The sequence below is a fragment of the Carettochelys insculpta genome, chromosome 18, assembly GCF_033958435.1.
Source record: "Carettochelys insculpta isolate YL-2023 chromosome 18, ASM3395843v1, whole genome shotgun sequence".
NCBI classification, from domain to species: domain Eukaryota; kingdom Metazoa; phylum Chordata; order Testudines; family Carettochelyidae; genus Carettochelys; species Carettochelys insculpta.
This window is the reverse complement of record NC_134154.1, coordinates 4468332-4489794: the sequence shown is the minus strand read 5'-3', so window position 1 is coordinate 4489794 and position 21463 is coordinate 4468332. Positions and strand designations below refer to the sequence as shown.

Sequence of the window (21463 nt, the reverse complement as noted above, 5' to 3'; positions counted from 1 at the left end):
GAATCTGCCAGCTGAAAAAGTTAAGGACAGGAAGTACTCTGTTCAGAGGAGGTATGACAGTGTAAGGAAGTGAAATAAGGGGGCTATTTTTACTTTAAATCTGGAAGAGATTTGTTTGACCTTACCCAGAACAACGATATTTAGGTGTTTAATATATATGAAAGTAAAAAGCCCAGGAGCAATGCTCTCATCTTGGCAAGTATCACTATTTTTTTGCTAAGAGAATTATGCTTAAGTCTCTGTCCCAGAGTTCAGCAACAGGTCAAGTAGTCTCAGGGTACAGTTAGATTGAATAAAAAAACAGAACAAACAGAAAACACTGCACTGAGCCTCAGAGCTTCGGTCAGTTGACTGGGCCATGGAACTTGTGCTGTGGGTCTAAGAATATTACTGTAGTCATTCAGATTCCGGGTCAAGTTGGACCTGATACGCACATCCTGGTGGCATTTCAGGGCTTGTGGCGCAGCCTAAGCCTGAATGGTCCCACTGCAATTTTTGGCCCCACAGCCTGAGCCCTGCAAGCCCGACTCAGCTGACCTGAGCCAGCCACAGAGGTGCAATGAGTTTTACTAAAGTGTAGACGATACCCCGAGTTCTATAACTTCATAAAGACTGCTCTCGTCTTTTAAATGTTATGATCTTAGCCCACGTGTGTGAACAGGGCTGAACATACTTTTCCGGGTCCAATCTCCTTTACCCAATCAGCAGTTCTCAGCCTCCAGTGAGAGGACCATATGGATCATTCAGTAGATTAGGTGCTAACACTTTTAGTGGAACCACTGTGTTTATTGTTGCATCTGCTCTCTCAACAGGAAATCACAAGATATTTAGACCTTGCACAGTAGGTGAACAGAGCTTAGCTACAGAAAAGAAATGACAGGACTTTTTTCTGAATGCTTAACTAATCATTGTCAGACATCTTTGCTAGCACACTGAGAAACCTAAGATCTCTCTCTTCTGTGCATAACACACATTATTTGCATGGGCTTTCCTGGAATTCATCTAAAAATGCCAGGGGAAAGCTGAGGAGTTGGCTTTTCTCCAACCTCTCTCTCACATGGTTGCAACCAAAGCCATCCTGCTGTTTCCCTGCTATAGTCACAACTGCACCAACATATTAGGGCAATGATGTATCATTATGCAAAATGCATAGAAATATAGGTCATAGTAACCATAAAGGTAGAGAGAGAAAAGAGGCCTAAGATGCTGACAAGAGCTTAAGGTGGAGCTGGAAGTGCTGGGAAAAAGCAGCAGGGACAGACTGGATCTGAAGAAAGCCTCATTAATAATTTGGACAAACATTAGCAGCACTGCTCACTGTATTTCTGAACATGGAAGTATAAAAAGTCTACAGCATCTCTGACAGAGAGCTAATAGCCCTGGACACGGTTCTACCACAACCAATCCAATTCTCATGAATAAAAAGTTCTCAATTTGCCTCATAACCCAAAATGTAAGGCACCAAACTCTCCCTAAGAAATCAGTATAACAAAACGAGTAGAATCCAGTTTTGTACCTAACAGAACTTCACATTCATATACAGCCCATATTTTTTTTTATGTCTGCTGCACTGTATTTGCAGAATCACTGCTGAAGCAGACACACAAAAGCATGCCACTGAATTGGTGCAGACTTTTGCAGACCCACTCTTTAGATTATTAGTTTCTCATGATACTCTGCTAAAACTTGAATTGCCTGAAATATACCAGCTTTCCAATGTTATTGGTTAGGAATATTTTTTTACTAAGTGACAGATGGATGCCGTTTATGAGAATTACATGGTATGGGGTTGCTTATAAATGGGACTGCAGTTGTAAACTGACTCCCACAACAGCCCACTACAATAGGTCAGAAGTAGTGCTAGTTAATTTTTTCCTTTTAAAAAACAGTTTTACACACAGCTCTCCTTTTTAGCATACAGTATTTTGGTTATTTGTATAGCTTCTCTTGTATACTTGCAAATAAAGTAACTAAACATTACAAAGGAAAACAGACACCATCCCTACCCATCTTGGCTAGTAGCCACTGATGAACCTAACCTCCATGGATTTATCTAATTTTTGTTTGTTTGTTTGTTTTTTTGTTTTTACCCATTAAAGTCCTGGTCTACAAAACATCCTCTGACAAGGAGTTCCACAGGCTTATCATGTACTGCATAAAGAAAAACTTCCTTTTGTTAGTTTTGAACCTTCTACCCATTAATTTCATTTGGTGACCTATAGGTCTTTTGGTTTTGAGAACAAGTAAATAGCTTTTCTTTATCCACTTTTTCCATCCCGGTCATGATTTTCTAGACCCATCATATTCCTTGCTTGTGTCCTCTTTTTTAAGCTGAAAAGTCCCAGTCTTTTTAATCTTTCTTCACAGGACACCTGTTTCAAACCCCTAATCACTTTTGTTGCCCTTTTTTGAACCTCTTTCAATGTCAACGTATCTTTTTTGAGATGAGGCAACCACATCTGTATGCAGTATTCTCCACTTTATTCTCTATCTTCCTTTTAATGAGTCCTAACATTTTGTTTGCTTTTTGATTATTGCTGAACACTGAGTAGATGTTTTTGGAGAACTATCCACAATGGCCCCAAGATCTCTCTTTTGGGTAATTATAGCTAAATTAATCTCCAGTCATTTTATGCATAGTTGAGATTATTTTTTCAAATGTGCATTACTTTACATTTATCAACATTAAATTTCATTTGCCATTTTGTTGCCCAGTCACTTAGTTTTGGAAGCTCTTCAGTCTCACTTGTTCTTTACTATCTTGAGCAGGTTAGTATAATCTGCAAATTTTGCCACCTCACTGTTTACCTCTTTCTTCATATAATGTATAAAACAGAATTAATAAGATTGGCCACAGTACGTACCCTTGGGGGACACCACTAGTCATCACTCTCCATCCTGAAACTTACTATTTATTCCTACCCTTTGTTTCCTGTCTTAATTGGTTATCAATCCATGAAAGGACCTTCCCTCTTACACCCCATGTCAATTCACGATAAGAACCTTTGGCAAGGGTCCTTATCAAAGGCCTTCTGGAAATCTAAGTACACTATATCTACTGGATCCCCTTGTCCATGTGCTTACTGACCCCCTCAAAGAACTCTAGTAGATTAGTAAGATCTCTCTCTACAAAAACTATACTGAACTTTTCCCCCAACAAATTATGTTAATCTGCATGTCTGACAATTTTTTTCTTTAGTTTCAACTAATTTGCCCAGTACTGACATTAGACTTACTGACCTGTAATTGCCAGGATCGCCGCTAGAGCTCTTTTTAAATATTGGTGTCATATTAGCTATCTTACAGTCATTAGGTACAGCAACTGATTTAAAGGATAGGTTAACAAACCATAGGTAATAGTCCCAGATATATCCAATACAAGGTAAGATTGTTTTACTAAACTGTAGCATGAGACAGAGAAATTGCAAGAAACATTTCCATTAGAAGTAGAAGTTGGATCATCTCAGCACATAGCCAGAAGATTTAGAGAACCCACCTCTGAGTCTTTCAATTCTCTTAACAGTTCACATTTTAAAAGCTCCCACTAGCCACAGATCATTTCTGTTCTTCAATGGTCAGCTTAATCCCAGTCAAGCAAATCTCAGCAAGATAACATTTTACAGCATAACTAGGGCTAAACGGTACAATAAAATCACTCAACACATAAGCACCAGTTTATTTACAGCAGAAGCAATAAAAATTCCCAAGGGCCAATGGCTTGGGAAGTGCCTGCTAGCTATTCTTCTCTATGGCTAAGAGAGTAGGTTTCTCCTTTGTACTCATCACCTCCCAGGATTGTTAAACCAAGGACTTACAGGGATACAATGGGAGGAAGAAAATAGGGAACCTTTATTTTCCTACTTGATAATTGGTTTTCTGAGAGGAATACTTTCTGGTTAGAAGGAATATTCTGTTTGGTTGACAAGAAATCAACATTCAAAATTTTGAAGCAGAAGTCCTCTCTCCTCTAGCAGTTCTCACACAAGCATCTTGCAGTCAAAGCTGCTCTATATACTGCACGTAGAGTTTTCATCACACAAAAACACATGGACCATTCTAGACCAAGGGAAAGGTCTCATAGAAATAATAGTTGCATTTTCAAACCTGACATTGAATTTCTATTATTCCAAAGAACAAGACCTTGGAAAGAGCTCATAAAGGACACAGGTCTCCCACTGCTTTACTGGGTCTTGAAAAACCTTGTCTAATATGTCCAAAAGAGATGCATTTCAAAGGGTCTCACCAGCCTCTACATTGCTTGGGAGTTCGACTACCATGACCAAAGAAAGCCACTTTTCCATCCCAAACACTACATTCATGAAGGGAAAAAATAATATTTGTTCTTAAATCAAGATAGACTGATGACTGTTCAATCAATAGCACTATTGGTTTTACTAGTGTTGTGGGAAGACTTACACCTTAGCTTATTTTAAAAAAAAGGTAACTCGGAATAAGACAATATTTAGCAACATTGTAGTTGTTCCTAATTCAGTTTGCAGTCAACAAAACCTTTAGAAGACATTTGATTTCATCACGAGAAGTGTAACTCTGATAGTGGATCTGCAGAGTCCAATTTGGGGCTTGTACCCCAAAGCCTTTACATCTTATGACTACTCGAGTTTGGAGGAACGTCAGCTTCTCGTCCTCCTTTGTTTCCAGGACACTGACAAACCACCTGAGGGTGCACAGGAAACATTTCTTATGACTCAAGACCAAGCTGGGGAGGAGGAATATGATTTTTTTCCTCCTTTGACTACTCTGTCCACAATTGTCTTCCTTTATATAATGTCCTGATGCTTTTGGCTAACTATAGAGGTCTGCTCAGCAGTTTACAGACCTGAGCCAGAATGGAGAAAGGTGTCCATCAACAAAACCATAGCTCATGCTCAATCCCAAACCTTTATTCTAAAGCCAGGTATACTAGATCTCCTACCAGGACACAAATGAGTAAATAGGAAGCAATGGAGATGTGTAACAAAGAATTAGCTAAATCTTAAAGCATCCAGGTGTGGAACTAGGGAGTAGATCCTGGGACCTGGAATTCCTTTGTTTGTAACCAGAAGTGAGTTGACAGCCAAATGAGAGACCACGTGTAGGAGGAAGACAGACATGCACACTACATAATGAGTGCAGGTTCACTTAATTACAAGGGAACATGCTGAGTTTCTTCCTTATTGACAGTGAGCTCCTACTACGAAACAGGATGACACAGCTGCTCCCTAGAGGCCAGAAGGAGGTTAGATTTTACCCTTAAATAATCCTGTTTCTACCAAGTCAAGCAATAGGAGCCACCAGAACCCATAAGTTCACTGCCAGGAGCCACCAGCTCACAAGAGCGTGCCCCACAACCAGTTTGATGAAACATTTTAATGTTGGCAGGAGGGGAAAATCCCAAGAACCTCAGAAGTCTCTTTCAGTCAATTAAAGAACATAATTGCAACTGTCTGGTTAGAAAAATCCACATTTTAACAGACTCCCATGTACAAAGCAGTCAACACACAAACTGACCAATCACGGCAACAAAAGGACAATTGTTTCTTTTTCTTTTTTTTTTTTTTTTTTTTAAAGGGGCAGGGATCTGGAAAAAATACAGCACACTAATGAAACAAAATGCAAAAATACAAAAAAATAGAAAAAATGTATTTACAAGTGGTACATTACTATGATCAGAACGCACAAAGACAACTCCTGCTATAATACATGCATTGGGTCAAGAAGGAACTACTAAAAAAACCTTCAAGGGAGAAATTCATTAAAAAAAGAAAAGGGTAAGGGCTTAAACTTTTTCTTCCCTAGTTTGCTACATTGATCAAAAATCAAATACTCCCCTAAAGTCCATAAGTACAATCAGTACAAATACTACACTGGTTTTTAACTGGGTTCATCTGTGGAAGGGGGGAAAGACAGCAGCTTACCATAGAGTCATATACAAGAAAGCCATAGTAAACTGCTCTACATGCTAAAAATTACAGCAAGCCCCTGACTGCTACACAGCATGATCTTAACAGATTCTCCTTTTTATTTTTATATATATATGTGTGTATATATATATATATGTGTGTGTGTGTGTGTGTGTGTGTATATATATATATATATAATATATATATATAAAAACCATGCCCTTGTTCACTGCAACATGACATCTGAGTGGAAATGTAAATCGCTAAAACAAATTCTTATATGTATACTGCAATAAGTCACTCAATGTCTGTGGATTTAATAAGTCACCTCACACCACAGGAAATATTTAATAAATCCAAAAAAAAAATATTATGACAGTTTCTGTCTCAGTTCTCTCCAAAACTGAAGTCCAACAGGAAACTGGTCCCAAAGTGCTTGGGGGGGCTCTCTGAAGAATCTTCAGTTTGCTTAATTATTTTTCCTTTTAGTGTTCGCAAGTTTCTAAACGACTCCGTGCCGTTTTCAGTTTATTGTCTCCTCCTCTCTTAAAAAAAAGAGACAGTCTGGTACTAATCCAGAAAAGAGAAAAGGAAGGTGGCTGCAGTTGCACAAAATGTCCCCAATTCCACATCTGCAGGGAGAAAAGGAATCAAATGGCGCTCCAGACCCTTTGTATTTAAAAAAAAAAAAAAAAAAAAAAAAAAAAGTCCATTCATACAAGTTCCATAAACTGGTACCTTTCTGAGTACCAGTCCAGCTTTAGGAGACAAAACCACAAGTTAAGAGAAAAGGACCAAGGCAGAATTTCCAGTCACTTTCCATCTATTCCATCATACTTCCAGGAAACGGGAGCTGCTGGACTTGGAGTGGAAAGGTTCAGACCACATGCGACGTAGATCACCCTAGAAAGTGGCAGGGGGAAGAAAGCTCTTCAGAAATAGCTCAGAAATTTCAGCAACTGTTCAAGTTCTGTGCATCAGCTAAATCATCTGTCTCATATTTGCTGTCTCCTCACTGTTAGGGAGGATTGTACTCTAACAGAACAAGGAAGAAAATTCTTTCCAGGCAGAACAAAAACTTGTATATTTTTGAAGCCATTCTACCAGATAGATATTTCTGCTGGGAAAACTCAATGGGGAGTGATAAAGGGAATTCTGCTTTTGTTGTACTATATTGCTTGGAGATGCACGTTTGCATTTCAACAGTCTCTCTGAAATGCAAAACTTCCATTTTCAGTTGAAATTCCAGAGGCTAGTTTCTGGAATATAGAGGTAAGCAGGAAGAAACTGGTCCTCCTCCACATTTAGAACTTTGTGTTAATGCTCTCATAATGAGCAGGACAAGGTTAAGTTCACTACACCACTTTTTGTTTATGCAGAATGGTCTTTACTGCTTTGTAATCAGATTGCTTGCTGGGAGTTTAAAAATATGATTAATCCCATGTCCTAGACAGGAAATCCATTCTTCAAAAAACAGTTCCCTACAATTATATTTCATAGCTACTTGAGTGAGAACCTAGTATCAGTGATACAAACAGTACCACACATCATATCCTTAGAGGAATCAATGCAGCTGGAAGAAAAGAACTTGCTTGCAAACAAAAACACATTGTTACAGCTTCTTGTGTAGGATCTATAGCTGGACTACAACCTCCCACACGCTATATTCATGCTAATCTCACCTTTAAATAAGCCATGGTGAGGAGTGGCAATAAAGTGAACGGTACCAAATAGAGCAGGGCTGGTTGTGCGGCCCGATGAATTCGAGAAGCCACTGTTGCAGTTAACAGACCTACAAAAGCAAAAACAGAAAATGATGTTAAATGTCCACTGACGATATATAAAGTTTTTACCTTTTAATCCACACCTGGATTCCGCCTTTACAGTTCTGTTACAGGGAAAAGATTAATTAGGAGTCACGAGACCTTTTCTATAGATTGTACAACTGTGGGCAAGTCATTACCTGTCCCTAAATTTCCCAAGTTAGATATGAAAAAAAGATTAAATAACCTGATTTTATTTAAACTGAATTTAAGATTAGATTTGGTTGTAACTACAATATCAAAATTCAACAGTCTCTAGGGATAACTTAAGTAGAGCTATAGTTACAAGCAAAATAGTTGGATGAATGTGTCAGAATGGACTGTTGCACTTTCCAGAATACTAGCTGAGGTTTCTAACCTGGAAATCACTCGACTGACACATGAGAAGTCTAAGGGTAGAAATTCTCATGTCAGGAACGCTCTCTCTCAAGTATTTGTGTGATGGTGCCGGAATTGAAGGGAGGTGGTTTTTCCCCCCCTGAGTAGAGAATAGTCTTTCTATCCTTGAAAGAAGAGGGGAGTTAAATTATGTGCATGTGCCTTGAGCTTTATGGAAGAATTTTTAAAAGGGGGAGAACCTGCTGTGTTACAAAAAATATACCCAAGTTGTAATTATGTCAAAGTTCCTTTTCTGGAAGTGTCACAGGATCACATTTAATATTAAAAAGTGCAACATATGCAGGAATTTGAGATAGAGTTCATACAGAAGTAAAAATGACACAGCTGGACTCTGACAATCAGGGTTTCTTTTCCAGATCCCACATGCAACATGATCCATCTCAAAATTCTAGCATTCCTTCCACAGTGCAGGCCCCAAATCCTGTATCTTCCCCACTACTGATGTAAAGCTTCATAAAGAAGTACAATCTCATCCCCCTATGTCTAATTCAAACAGTTATTTGTGAAGAGAAGATTGGGATACGGAGATTTTCCCTCAGGTCAACATTCCAAAGTTCAGTGAACTTAGTAGGGGAAAAAAGAGGAAGTCTGTCCTTGTTTGTTTCATTTTCCTATCATCTAGTATAACAGCCCATTCCTGTAAGCAATGCAGCTGTTGTTCATTTTCTTACCTACAAAGTATCCAATGAGTGTGCAGTGAAAATAGGAGACCTTTTGCATACGTCCAGAGATGTTCCCAGGTCCTGGAGTGCCACAGGAATCACTGCTGGCTTGTTTTTTGTAGTTATCGTAACGCAGGACAAAACAGAGTAGAAGACCTGGCATCACAATATCTCCAATCCCCAGCATAGAGAAGTGGCTGCCTGTGGAACTACATAACAATTTAAATTGTGTGAATGCCCAAAACACTAGGCGACAGGATCCAGACTCTTATTTTTGCTCTGATTCTATACATGTCAACTTGCAAGACTGAGCTGCTTAGCAGAGGAAAATGGCCAGCTATCAAAAAGGGACAATGGGATCTCATTTCTGCAACATAAGGAGTTCTAAGTTTTGATTAATCTTTTAGTTCTTGAGGGTAAGATTTCCTACCAGTAAGAATCTACTGCTTCGTATCAGGACATCCTAATTCATACTACAGCAGCTCCCATCTGCAGCAGGCCTGTTTTAATCAGTTAGCTAATTAAATGGTATTTTACATCCCTAATTCATAGCACTTCAGCCTTTCTGACTCACAGAAGGCCTAATGGTACTGAGAAGTGATGCACTTTTTTTTTTTTTTTTTTTGGGGTGGCACCAAGTCAGTGAGTGAAACAGTTCCACCAATGCCAGATGCTTCACTCAACTTTTTCCTCTTATTTCTAGTTGGAATTTAATGTTTGTGGAGGTGTTGGACAGTTATTTTCAGCAACAGCAAAATCTAACTCACGCTGTTGACCTACCAATACATCCCAACCCATGATACAGAGAACAACTGCAGCATAAGACAATAAGTCAGCATATGGTCTATTCAAATCCTTGACCTCATTTTAGAGAGGCCACTGAACATTCGTCTGACAGGAATGGGTTTCAACTGCTTCCCAGATACCAGCCAATGACCAAGAATTCAAAGCTTCTATTATCCCATCATCAGTCCCAAGCTTTTTTATCAAGTAAAAAACAGTTTAAGTAACGGTATAGGACCACGTTTTGATTCTTGTCTTGAGGACAGGGATTGGTTATATAAGGCTTCATTGGATCAACAGGTGAAAGCATCACAATGAAAACCAGTAAATGTTACTTTAATGACTATATACATGCTGAACAAAGGACCTGTCATACTGGATCACACCCAAGATCCGTCTAACCCAGAATCCTGTCTGACAATGGCCAGAACCAGATGTCTCAGAGGCACGGATGTTAATACTACAGTGAACAGATGAGGAATACATCTTACACTCTAACAGTTAAACTGGTTAAGCCCTGAAACATGAGGTTTAATATCCCTTCCTAATTCTTGCTATTGTAACAACCCTGCATATTATTGATACCCATATAAATAGCTAATCTCTTTTGACATCATGTTAAAATCTTGATCTGAATTTCCTGTAGTACAGTTTCACAACTTAATCATGTTTAAAAAGTATTTCCTTTTATTGGTTTTGAATTTGCAGAGTAACGCCAGGAGTAACAACTGAGGAGAAACTGATAGTGAACAGAAACTTATGCCTATACACTTAGTAGCCGCACTGCTATCTTTTGTTCTGGAGTAGACTATAAAAGTCACTCCTCTTACCTTGGAAAAACAAGCTTTCCAGGCAGTGACAGACGGGGCACATCTCTCCCCACATTTGGTCCCAGATGTAACTTCCGTGACAAAACATCAAGGGGATTATCAGCTGGTTGTGTGGCCACTTTCACCATAACATTGCTATTGAAGATGTAGGCAGAAAAAAACACCTAGGGATCAAAAAAATTGTTAGAGACCAAAGAAGCTTCAATAAGAAAGCAACTCAAATATGTCACTCTCTCCAGTCACTCTTTTGGCTTTTGCTCTGTCCAAGGAAAAGGGAAACACCTAAGTGGGAACTGTGTGTAGGATAGAGAAATAAAAGCAAGTATTGGAAGATTTTCAATAAAAGTTTTTAGCTGCAGATGTCTTCAAGACGACTAATATTTTAGTACACAAATGTCACATTCAATCAAACCACTGCCTGCACGAATCTGCTGAAGACTATCAAGAAAATCATAGGGTGGGCCCTGAGGATACAGAAAGCTAAAAAGAAGAGATTTCAAGTGCCTGATCTTTAAACAGAGGTACTCAAACATTGCACTTTTCCATTCAGGAACAAAACAGCCTCATACACTACTAAACCCTGCATCTAAGGGGATACTGACTCATTGGCTGCACTTGGTGGAGAGTAGCTCCCCTCAGCCAGTCATTAAAACCTTAAAGCTACTAATGTAGATTGGACAAAGCCATTTTCAGCACTGTTAAAAAAGTGTGTTCCTCCAAGTCCCAGCTGTGATTTCTGTTAACTGGGTAGAAAATGATCTTTTCCCATTTTCCCAGCTGTACATAAGAACATAAGAATGGCCATACTGGGTCAGACCAAAGGTCCATCAAGCCCAGCATCCCATCTGCCGACGGTGGCCAATGCCAGGTGCCCCAGAGAGGAGAACAGAAGACAAGTGATTTATCTCCTGCCATCCATCTCCTGCCCTTGTTATGAAGGCTAGGGCACCATACTTTATCCCTGGCTAATAGCCATTTATGGACCTGACCTGCAAAAATGTATCAAGCTCTTTTTTAAACCCTAATAGAGTCCTGGCCTTCACAGCCTCCTCGGGCAAGGAGTTCCACAGGTTGACTGTGCGCTGTGTGAAGAAAAATTTCCTTTTATTAGTTTTGAACCTACTACCCATCAATTTAATTTGGTGTCCCCTAGTTCTTGTATTATGGGAAAAGGTAAATAATTTTTCTATATTCACTTTCTCCACACCATTCATGATTTTATATACCTCTATCATATCGCCCCTCAATCGCCTCTTTTCCAAACTGAAAAGTCCCAGTCTCTCTAGCCTCTCCCCATATGGGACCCTTTCCAAGCCCCTAATCATCTTAGTCGCCCTTTTCTGAACCTTTTCTAATGCCAATATATCTTTTTTGAGGTGAGGAGACCACATCTGCACGCAGTACTCGAGATGTGGGCGTACCATAGTTTTATATAGGGGAAGTATGATATCTTTTGTCTTATTATCGATCCCTGTTTTAATAATTCCTAACATCCTATTTGCCTTACTGACTGCCGCTGCACACTGCGTGGATGTCTTCAGAGAACTATCCACTATAACTCCAAGATCCCTTTCCTGATCTGTCGTAGCTAAATTTGACCCCATCATGTAGTACGTGTAATTTGGGTTATTTTTTTCAACATGCATTACCTTACACTTACCCACATTAAATTTCATTTGCCATTTTGCTGCCCAATCACTCAGTTTGCTGAGATCTTTTTGTAGTTCTTCACAATCCCTTTTGCTTTTGACTGTCCTGAACAACTTGGTGTCATCTGCAAACTTTGCCACCTCACTGCTTACCTCATTTTCTAGATCATTGATGAACAAGTTGAACAGGATCGGTCCCAGGACTGAGCCCTGGGGAACACCACTAGTTACCCCCCTCCATTGTGAAAATTTACCATTTATTCCAACCCTTTGTTTTCTGTCTTTTAACCAATTCCCGATCCATGAAAGGACCTTTCCTCCTATCCCATGACCACCTAATTTACATAAAAGCCTTTGGTGTGGGACCGTGTCAAAGGCTTTCTGGAAATCTAGGTATATTATGTCCACTGGGTGCCCCTTGTCCGCATGTTTATTAACCCCTTCAAAGAATTCTAATAGATTAGACAGACACGACTTCCCTCTGCAGAAACCATGCTGACTTTTGCCCAACAATTCGTGCTCTTCTATGTGCCTTGCAATTTTACTCTTTACTAGTGTTTCTACTAATTTACCTGGTACTGATGTTAAACTTATCGGTCTATAATTGCCAGGATCTCCTCTAGAGCCTTTTTTAAATATTGGTGTTATATTGGCTGTCTTCCAGTCATTTGGTACCAAAGTGGATTTAAAGGATAGGTTACAAACCACTGTTAATAACTCCGCAATTTCACATTTGAGTTCTTTCAGAACCCTTGGGTGAATGCCATCTGGTCCTGGAGACTTGTTACTATTCAGCTTATCAATTAATTCCAAAACCTCCTCTAATGTCACTTCAATCTGAGTGAGTTCCTCAGATTTGTCGCCTAAAAAGGCTGGCTCAGATTTAGGAACCTCTGTAACATCTTCAGCCGTGAAGACTGAAGCAAAGAAATCATTTAATCGCTCCGCAATGGCACTGTCTTCCTTGATCGCTCCTTTTATATCTTTATCATCCAAGGGCCCCACTGCTTTTTTAGCAGGCTTCCTGCTTCTAATGTATTTAAAAAACATTTTAGTATTGTTTTTTGAATTTTTGGCTAGCTGTTCCTCAAACTTTTTTTTGGCTTTTCTTACTACATTATGACAGTTAATTTGGGAGTGTTTATGTTCCTTTCTATTTCCTCATTAGGATTTGACTTCCATTTTTTAAAAGTTGCCCTTTTCTCTCTCACTGCCTTTTTAACATGGCTGTTAAGCCATGGTGGTTCTTTGTTAGGTCTCTTACTGTGTTTTTTTATTTGGGGTATACATTTAAGTTGGGCCTCTAGTATAGTGTCTTTAAACAGTTTCCATGCAGCTTCCAGGGATTTTAGTTTAATTACTCTACCTTTTAGTTTCTGTTTAACTAGCTTCCTCATTTTAGTGTAATTCCCCTTTTTGAAATTAAATGCCAGAGTGTTTGACCGCTGCGGTGTTCTTCCCAACACAGGAATATTAAAAGTTATTATATTGTGGTCACTATTTCCAAGCGGTCCAGTAACAGTTACCTCTTGGACCAGATCCTGCGTTCCAGTCAAGACTAGATCGAGAATCGACTCTCCCCTTGTGGGTTCCTGTACTAGCTGCTCCAAGAACCAGTCATTTAAGGCATCAAGAAATTTAATCTCTGAATCCCGTCCTGAGGTGACATGCACCCAATCAATATGGGGATAATTGAAATCTCCTATTATTACTGTGTTTTTTATTTTGATAGCCTCTCTAATCTCCCTTAACATTTCAGCATCACTATCACTGTCCTGGTTAGGTGGTCGGTAATATATTCCTAATGCCATATTCATATTAGAGGAATGAATTGTTATCCATAATGATTCTATGGAACATTTTGATTCCTTTAGGATTTTTACTTCATTTGATTCTATATTATCCTTCACATATAGTACCACTCCTCCACCCGCACGACCTGTTCTGTCTTTCCGATATAATTTATATCCCGGTATGATAGTGTCCCACTGATTGTCCTCATTCCACCATGTTTCTGAGATGCCTATTATATCAACTTCCTCCTTTGATATGAGGTACTCCAGTTCACCCATCTTATTAGACAGACTCCTAGCATTAGTGTAAAAGCATGTTAGAAAACTACCACTATTTATATGTCCGCCTTTCACAGACGTGGTGGATTTTTTTATGCACGATTGTTTCACATCTGATCTTGCCCATATATTATTTCCCACGTTCCCTATCTGACTAACTTCTAGGGAATCCCTGTCTATGGAGCCTCGTGTAAGAGAAGTCTCCGTCCGATCCAGGTGCTCCCCCGCACCAATCGGCTTTCCCCCACCTCTTAGTTTAAAAACTGCTCTATGTCCTTTTTAATGTTTAATGCCAGCAGTCTGGATCCACCTTGATTTAGGTGGAGCCCATCCTTCCTGTATAGGCTCCCCCTACCCCAAAAGTGTCCCCAGTTCCTAATAAATCTAAACCCCTCTTCCCTACACCATCGTCTCATCCACGCATTGAGACTCTGAAGTTCTGCCTGTCTATCTGGCCCTGCGCGTGGAACTGGAAGCATTTCAGAGAATGCCACCAAAGATGTTCTGGATTTCAGTCTCTTTCCTAGTAACCTAAATTTGGCCTCCAGAACATCTCTTCTACCCTTCCCTATGTCATTGGTACCAACATGTACCACGACGACCGGCTCCTCCCCAGCACTGCCCATAAGTCTGTCTAGATGCCTCGAGAGATCCGCAACCTTCGCACCAGGCAGGCAAGTCACCATACGGTTCTCCCGGTCATCACAAACCCAACTATCTATATTTCTAATGATCGAATCCCCCACTACTAAAACCTGCTTCTTCCTAACAGCTGGCGCTCCCTCCCCCGGAGAAGTATCCTCAGCACGAGAGGATACAACATCACCCTCTGGAAGGAGGGTCCCAACTACGGGATGGTTTCCCTCTGCTCCCCTTGACTGCTCTCCTTCCCTGAGCCTTTCATCCTCCGTAACAGCCTCAGGACTGTCAGATTGGAGGTGGGACAGCCCTACTATGTCCCGGAAAGTCTCATCCACAAACACCTCTGCCTTCCTTAGCTCCTCCAGTTCAGCCACCCTGGCCTCCAAAGCACGCACTCGGTCTCTGAGGGCCAGGAGCTCCTTGCATCGAGCGCACACATACGCCACCCGCCCACAGGGTAGGTAGTCATACATACTGCACTCGACACAATAAACAGGATAGCCCCCACTCTGCTGCTGGGCTTCTGCCTCCATTTCCTACTCTAGTTATATATGAGGGTTAATTAAATGTTTCAGATAGAGGTTGTTATAAAGGATTTAGTTTAAGGGCAACAGAAGTCACTGGCTCCCTCCAAGCTCCCTCTCTCAACTCCCCTCTCCAAACTCCCTCCTGTTAGCACGCACCCTGTTTGCCAGCACCCGGTCGCAAAGCTCCCTGGTCGCTTACTAGCAGGGTTTAAGTGCTCGGCCTCCCTGATAGCTCCTCCCTCTGCCTACAGCTCAGCCAATCAGCACACGGTGTTTCAATTCAAACCTAATCAGCTTCCAACTGCCTGCCTGCCTGCCTGAGCACACGGCCTTTCAAACAAACAAACAAACACTCAGCTCAGCACTCCAAACAAACAAACTCCAAACTCCAAACAAACACACAAGCCCAAAGCCTCCAAATATAAGCAGCCACTTACCCCAAGGTGCTTTAGTTTGCTCCTTCCTTCTCCTCCTCCAGGAGAGCCTCTCCAAACTCCCTCCTGTTAGCACGCACCCTGTTTGCCAGCACCCGGTCGCAAAAGCCGGGTAAAGCCATGTTCAACACTGGTTCAAAGATGCCAATACTGATAACCGCAAGGAGTAAGAGATCTGCTTCCTAGTGTGCACAAGGATTCACTGTTTGTTTGGATACGTCCAGTCTCGCATGCAGTTTTGTTTCTGTTTTTTGATTTGTTTTCTCTTTCTATAATATGCCATGGTTGAAGCTATCTAACTGCATTGTGCATTTGCCAAATGATTAATGAGCAAAGGTTTCAGCAGCCTACTGCACCCTTTTTAAACAAGACTCTGGATTAACTGTGTTCATCTTCTGGCTTTGCTGGAGCTCAGGATTTTCTATGTTCAGAACTATTTTAGTTGACCAGAATGAAAGCAATATAAATATGAAAGACAGGAGGTGCTTTAAAGGGAATGGCAACTTACCCAAAAGACGTCATAAATTAGTAGCCCCGAGAGCAGCAAACAGGAAACCTTGAGGCTCGGCAGCCGAACAAAGGCAATCATTGCGACACACAGGCCCATTGCCAGAGCTACAAAATGGTAAAGTACGTCATTTGTTCAGTATTCAGAATGGCACAGCAGGTAAAGAAGGCCAATACTTGCAGCTAATCAGTCATCTAGTCGATACAGCACTCAGACCCCATGGCCTCCTTCCCCCAGAGTTGAGATGATAGGTAGAAAAATCACATATGCAGTATCTACACTGGACAGACTACAAATACTCATAGCAACAGGCATATCTTACTGCAATCTAAGTGTGTCTGCAGCTCAGTCAGGCATTCCCATGCTACTTTTAATGTAGATAGCACATCTAAAAAGAGCAGTGAAGATGTAGTGGGTTGTGGCCCAGATCAAGACACAGGCTAGTGAGGTGAGAATGTACCCATGTTGCTAGGTTGACTTGTACATCCTTAACTGAAGCCAATGACACCATGTTTTCTCTGCTATTTTTAGCTTTGCTAGCTTGATTCAAACTAGTACAGCTATGCCTACTCAAGCTGCAATCCCCTTTCAATTGCAGTGTAGACATACCACAGTGTCCAGAACATTAGCGATGTACCCTCATATGGTGGTGATCTAAACTTACGAATCCTCTTCCCAGAATAACGTCTCACTTCACTAAAATTAAATAATTATGACATTACAGCCATGGGTCAAAAATCAGAGACCTTAAGAGCAAGAACAGTATCAGTGGCATGACCTTTCACTCCTAACAGGAGCTGGCACCTGATACAGCATATATAATCCCCAAATTAGAAATAACAGGGGTCTTTTTTTTTTTAAGCTTGGGATTTTGTTTAAGAAATGCATTGGACCGAAGAACTGAAAATTGAAATCTAAACTTCAACTTTAGGGAATTAAAAAAAGCCACCTTCATTCTGACTGGTGAACATTTAGAGAAGAGTAACTTATTGACTGTTCAAGATAGGGAATTAGAAATTAGAAAGTCATGAAACAACAGGCTGCTGGCTTTGTTCAGTGTCTTCATCTTGACAGCCAATCCAAGGCAGCAATGCAGGCGAGAAAAAGATGCAATAACTGCTCATTCTTAAACCAGAAAGCAAATGCTTTCTCAAGGTAAAGGGAAAAAAGTCAGTGTGCTCTGTGATTGGTGGGTTGGTAAGTGCAAAGAAGTGAAGAGAAACCATTCTATCTCCTGCACAACATTTGTGCAGAAGAAAAACTAAGGTGACAAACTCATCATCGTATCTTCCTGCCCTCTTGTTGTCCAAGCACTGCCTTCATTCTGCAAGTGAATGGGGTACAATTTCAGCTGCATGTATGTAAAGGCCTAAAGTAGTATAATTAATAAGTACTTTAATCAACTTTCACCCCAAGATTTCAAAGCATTAGACTAACAGATGTAAATGAACTTTGTGAGGTATGCAAGACATTACAGACACACAGTAACAGAGAGGAAGCCGTGCTAGTCTATACACTATCAAAACAAAAAGCAGTCAAGTAGCACTTATTTTGCTAGTCTTTAAAGTACTACTTGACTGCTTTTTTTATTACAGACAGTTTCATTGAAAAACAACCACTACAGCTGTGGAATTGCTGTAGTTAACAAGACACAAACATCCAAAGCAGCTTAAAAAAGGAAATGAATACTACAGTTGACCAAAATAAAATACAGGAGAAATTTACATAGGAGGAATGTAATTACAGGAGTTGGAATTTGTCTAGGCTAAGACATCAATTCAAATCCTTATTCTTGCATAAAAAGCCCTAAGTTTTAACTACAAGGGGTTAGCATCTTGGAATCACATTTAACTAAAAGAAGCACAATCTTCCTAACAACGTGCTGGGAGAATTGTTCAGTACTAACTCACAGGACATAGTACAACCAATGAATTGTCAACATCACTTCCCACAGCACACTTAGTTATCTTTTAGCTAAGTAATGACCTACCTTAATCCTGCTTAGCTTGTGAAAGCTGACAGGGTTTAAACAGCACAATGTGGTATTTCTATAGCGGCTTTAATAAATAATGAAATTAACCAGAAAAAATATATCGCAATTATTGGGCATAAATTCTTACTAAAAAACACGCAAATTTCTGAGGACTAAATGTGACACATTCATGCATCAAGAAACAGGATGAATTCAGAAACTGACAGGACAGTGAATACAAAAGAACATTCTGTCTTAAGTCAGTTAAGAGATTTACCTAAAGCCCAAGTTCATATTAGCTCAAGCATGCCTATTTTAAGCAGCGGATTTCAGCTTATAATTAACTTGAAATGGAAGTACTTTTACCAATGTCAAGACTTGTTCTCAATGTTCGTTATTCACCTTTAACGCTCCTAGCGCTATCCAAATACAGGCACACAGGTATAAAACCACAATTACACTTAAATGCTAAGGAAGGTAACAAAACCCCAGTTCCTGAGTTGAGAATGAAACATATCTTCATCTTCACAGATTAAGGCAGGACTGCACGTTAGCAAATTATGACATTTTGCAGTTGTTTAAGAAACACTGTTAAAATGTATTTGATTGTTGGCATCACTTTTTAAAGGCCTGAAAATATTTCCCTCTCCCAATGATCTGTCCCCTTCCTCCTAACATTACAGTTTGCCCCATACACAGTGCGACAGACTCTGATCCCGTTGCCTTACTGAATAGACTGTGTGGTTGTCAATTGGCTGCATCCACTGATGTGGATGAGACACCCAGGGAAGTTTTTAGCATGTTTTGGCAATACACTGTGCTAAAGTAATAGTGTGAAGGATGGTTTTGACTTTCATGATTGGTAATTAAGATGCACAGTGATAGTCCCAATGTCCATGTTTAAATTATTTCACTGTTTTCTAAAGCATGTAATTGAAGTGGGTAATGCGGGACTGTATTATTGAGATCTGCACAATCTAGGGTGAGTTTCGTCACCCTAGCATATCACATGAGAGAGAATAATTACTCCACATCCTCCCTGCCACAGAAGCAACCAAGACGACCAAATGGGCATCTGAGCACTATCAAGGAGAAGCCACAGTTTGTATGTACCTTCTATAGAACCATTGTTGTAAATACCTACAGGCCCTGCCAAGAGAAACAGGTGCAAGGATTAAGCTACAAACAAGGCAGTACAACTGAGCAGACTGCTAAACCATAACTACCTCTGCTCTACAAGTATTAACTTGTTCTAACTACAGTGTAATTCACTAAAGAAACAAGAGCTCTCTCTGCTTTCATCAATTTACACAAGCAAACCAAAGCAAGGGACTGGACAGCAGCTGACTATCCAATTAGCCTCTCTTCATAATTATGAATTGATAGAATGTGAATCAAGACATCTTAAGTGGCAAGACCTTGGAACACAAATACAAAATGTGGCTACAGCAGTTAAAAAAAAATGGATAAAATACACAACTCAATGGCTGTATCCCCTTCCTTGCCAGATCATATTCCACATTTCCAATTTCAGATAGCTCTGCTCTACAAATTACTTCTCAGGTGACCAAATACAGTCTTGCAACTCTTGTCTTGAAGTATGAAATGCATTATATAAAGTGGTCTCACTGAATAAACCTGAATACAAGTTCAGTTGCCTCACGCTTCCCATTAAACATTTGTGTAGATGAGGTTTTATCTTTTGCCAGAAGTCCATCAGAAGGACTACATCCTAACATTTACTTCACACTTGAGGACAGAAGGCTTCATTAAGTCTTATCATCTATAAGTACCATATTCTGCGTAACTCAGTTCAAAAATAATCAAAATGAACAGTAGGAATCAGCTAGAAATCAATGTTGTTGACAGATGTTAGAAGACCAAGAGCTCTTCAACTGCTTCCTGATCAAGAAACCACTTTGCTAGATGAGATTTAGGAGATGTCATCACAGAGGCAGAAATGAGATTTTTTAATCCTTTGCAGCGGTACTTAATATCTCTGCCAGATAAACTGTTGTTATGCAAACTTCCTTACTGTCTTACAATGGTTACTTAGAGAGATTAAATCTTACTTTTGAAACAAAAGTTCACAAAAGGCTATGTCTACACTTGCTCAGAACTTGAAGGGGGTGTGGTAAATCAGGCTGCTGGGAGATTACTAATGAAGTGCCGCAATGAATATGAAGCACTTCATTCGGCTAATTCTCCCCTGCAGCAACTTCAAAGTGTCAAACTTCAAAGCGCTGGCATGCTGTGTAGCATTTGTAGACTAAAGGCACTTCCAGGTGCCCCCTTCAAATTTCAGGGCACATGCTGACATAGCCATAATGATCTAAGGACCTCTAGTGTGTGGTCCAGGAAGAACTCTGATCTGTAGAAAGCTATCTGGACATATGATGTTTATTGTCTTCGTTTTCAGATGCTAAACCGCATTTAATGCAGTTTTAGGTATTTAAATAACCCCTTCTCTAGCATTATTTTTATGCAACAAACTGCTGCAGTTGCCACAAGGATATTTTGCCATGGATGTAAAAGGCAGGGTGCTTCAATCACAAAATTGATGGGAAGATGTCTGAGATGTGACCCATGCCATGAAATGGTTTGAGATAAACAAAATCGAGTCTACGAGCCTTAGGCTGTCTGACCCTTTGAGACATCTCCAGGAGCAACAAATGCTCATATATTAGACAGTTTGAAAAAACAAGTACTATCCCATGCATGACTTTCATGAAAATCTGTGTGATTTACTCCAAGTCAGAGGCACTGAAAAAATGGTAATCAAAGACTGTAGAAGGAAAGAATTACGTGGAGTGATCACTTGTAAATAAATCTCACTTTATTAACAAAGGCCACCAACTTCACCCCTCCTGGCCAGACCAACACAAACACCATCTACCATCAATACAATCCTTTTTCTTCACACAGTAGAATCTTTCCATCACTGCTAAAACCTACTCATCTATACTAGCTCAGACTGATTTAAAGGGGCTTGGGCTGCTGCCCACGGGTATAGCTAATTTTGTATCCAGAAGTACAAAAAGGAGCTCTTTGTTATCTGTGTTAATTATAAAAAATCCTATGTTGCAAACAGACAAAACCCCCATAACATCCTTGCAATGTGCATAAAGTGAACAACTCCATCATCTATACAGACTCTGTATTAGCTTACCATATATTCTACAAAGGTTTGCCAAGTGCATTTTAACATTTTACTCATATAATGCAGGAAGGCACCAGAATGCTAGCAAATGTCGCCAAGATC

At 40.1% G+C, this 21463-nt stretch overlaps 1 protein-coding gene across 2 annotated transcripts in view; it reads right to left on the bottom strand.

Moving 5' to 3' along the window:
• Nucleotides 1–6391: 6391 nt before the first annotated feature.
• SPPL3 (signal peptide peptidase like 3) overlaps nucleotides 6392–21463 on the bottom strand; it is a 78409-nt gene continuing 63337 nt past the window's right edge. For both annotated transcript variants that reach the window (XM_075013093.1, XM_075013092.1), the window contains 5 exons: nucleotides 16230–16336; nucleotides 10398–10561; nucleotides 8794–8993; nucleotides 7583–7692; nucleotides 6392–6803 (listed from right to left, as the gene is read on the bottom strand). In XM_075013093.1, coding sequence (XP_074869194.1) covers nucleotides 6732–6803; nucleotides 7583–7692; nucleotides 8794–8993; nucleotides 10398–10561; nucleotides 16230–16336 — 653 coding nt within the window. In that variant the 3' untranslated portion in view covers nucleotides 6392–6731. The remainder of the gene's footprint in view (nucleotides 6804–7582; nucleotides 7693–8793; nucleotides 8994–10397; nucleotides 10562–16229; nucleotides 16337–21463) is intronic.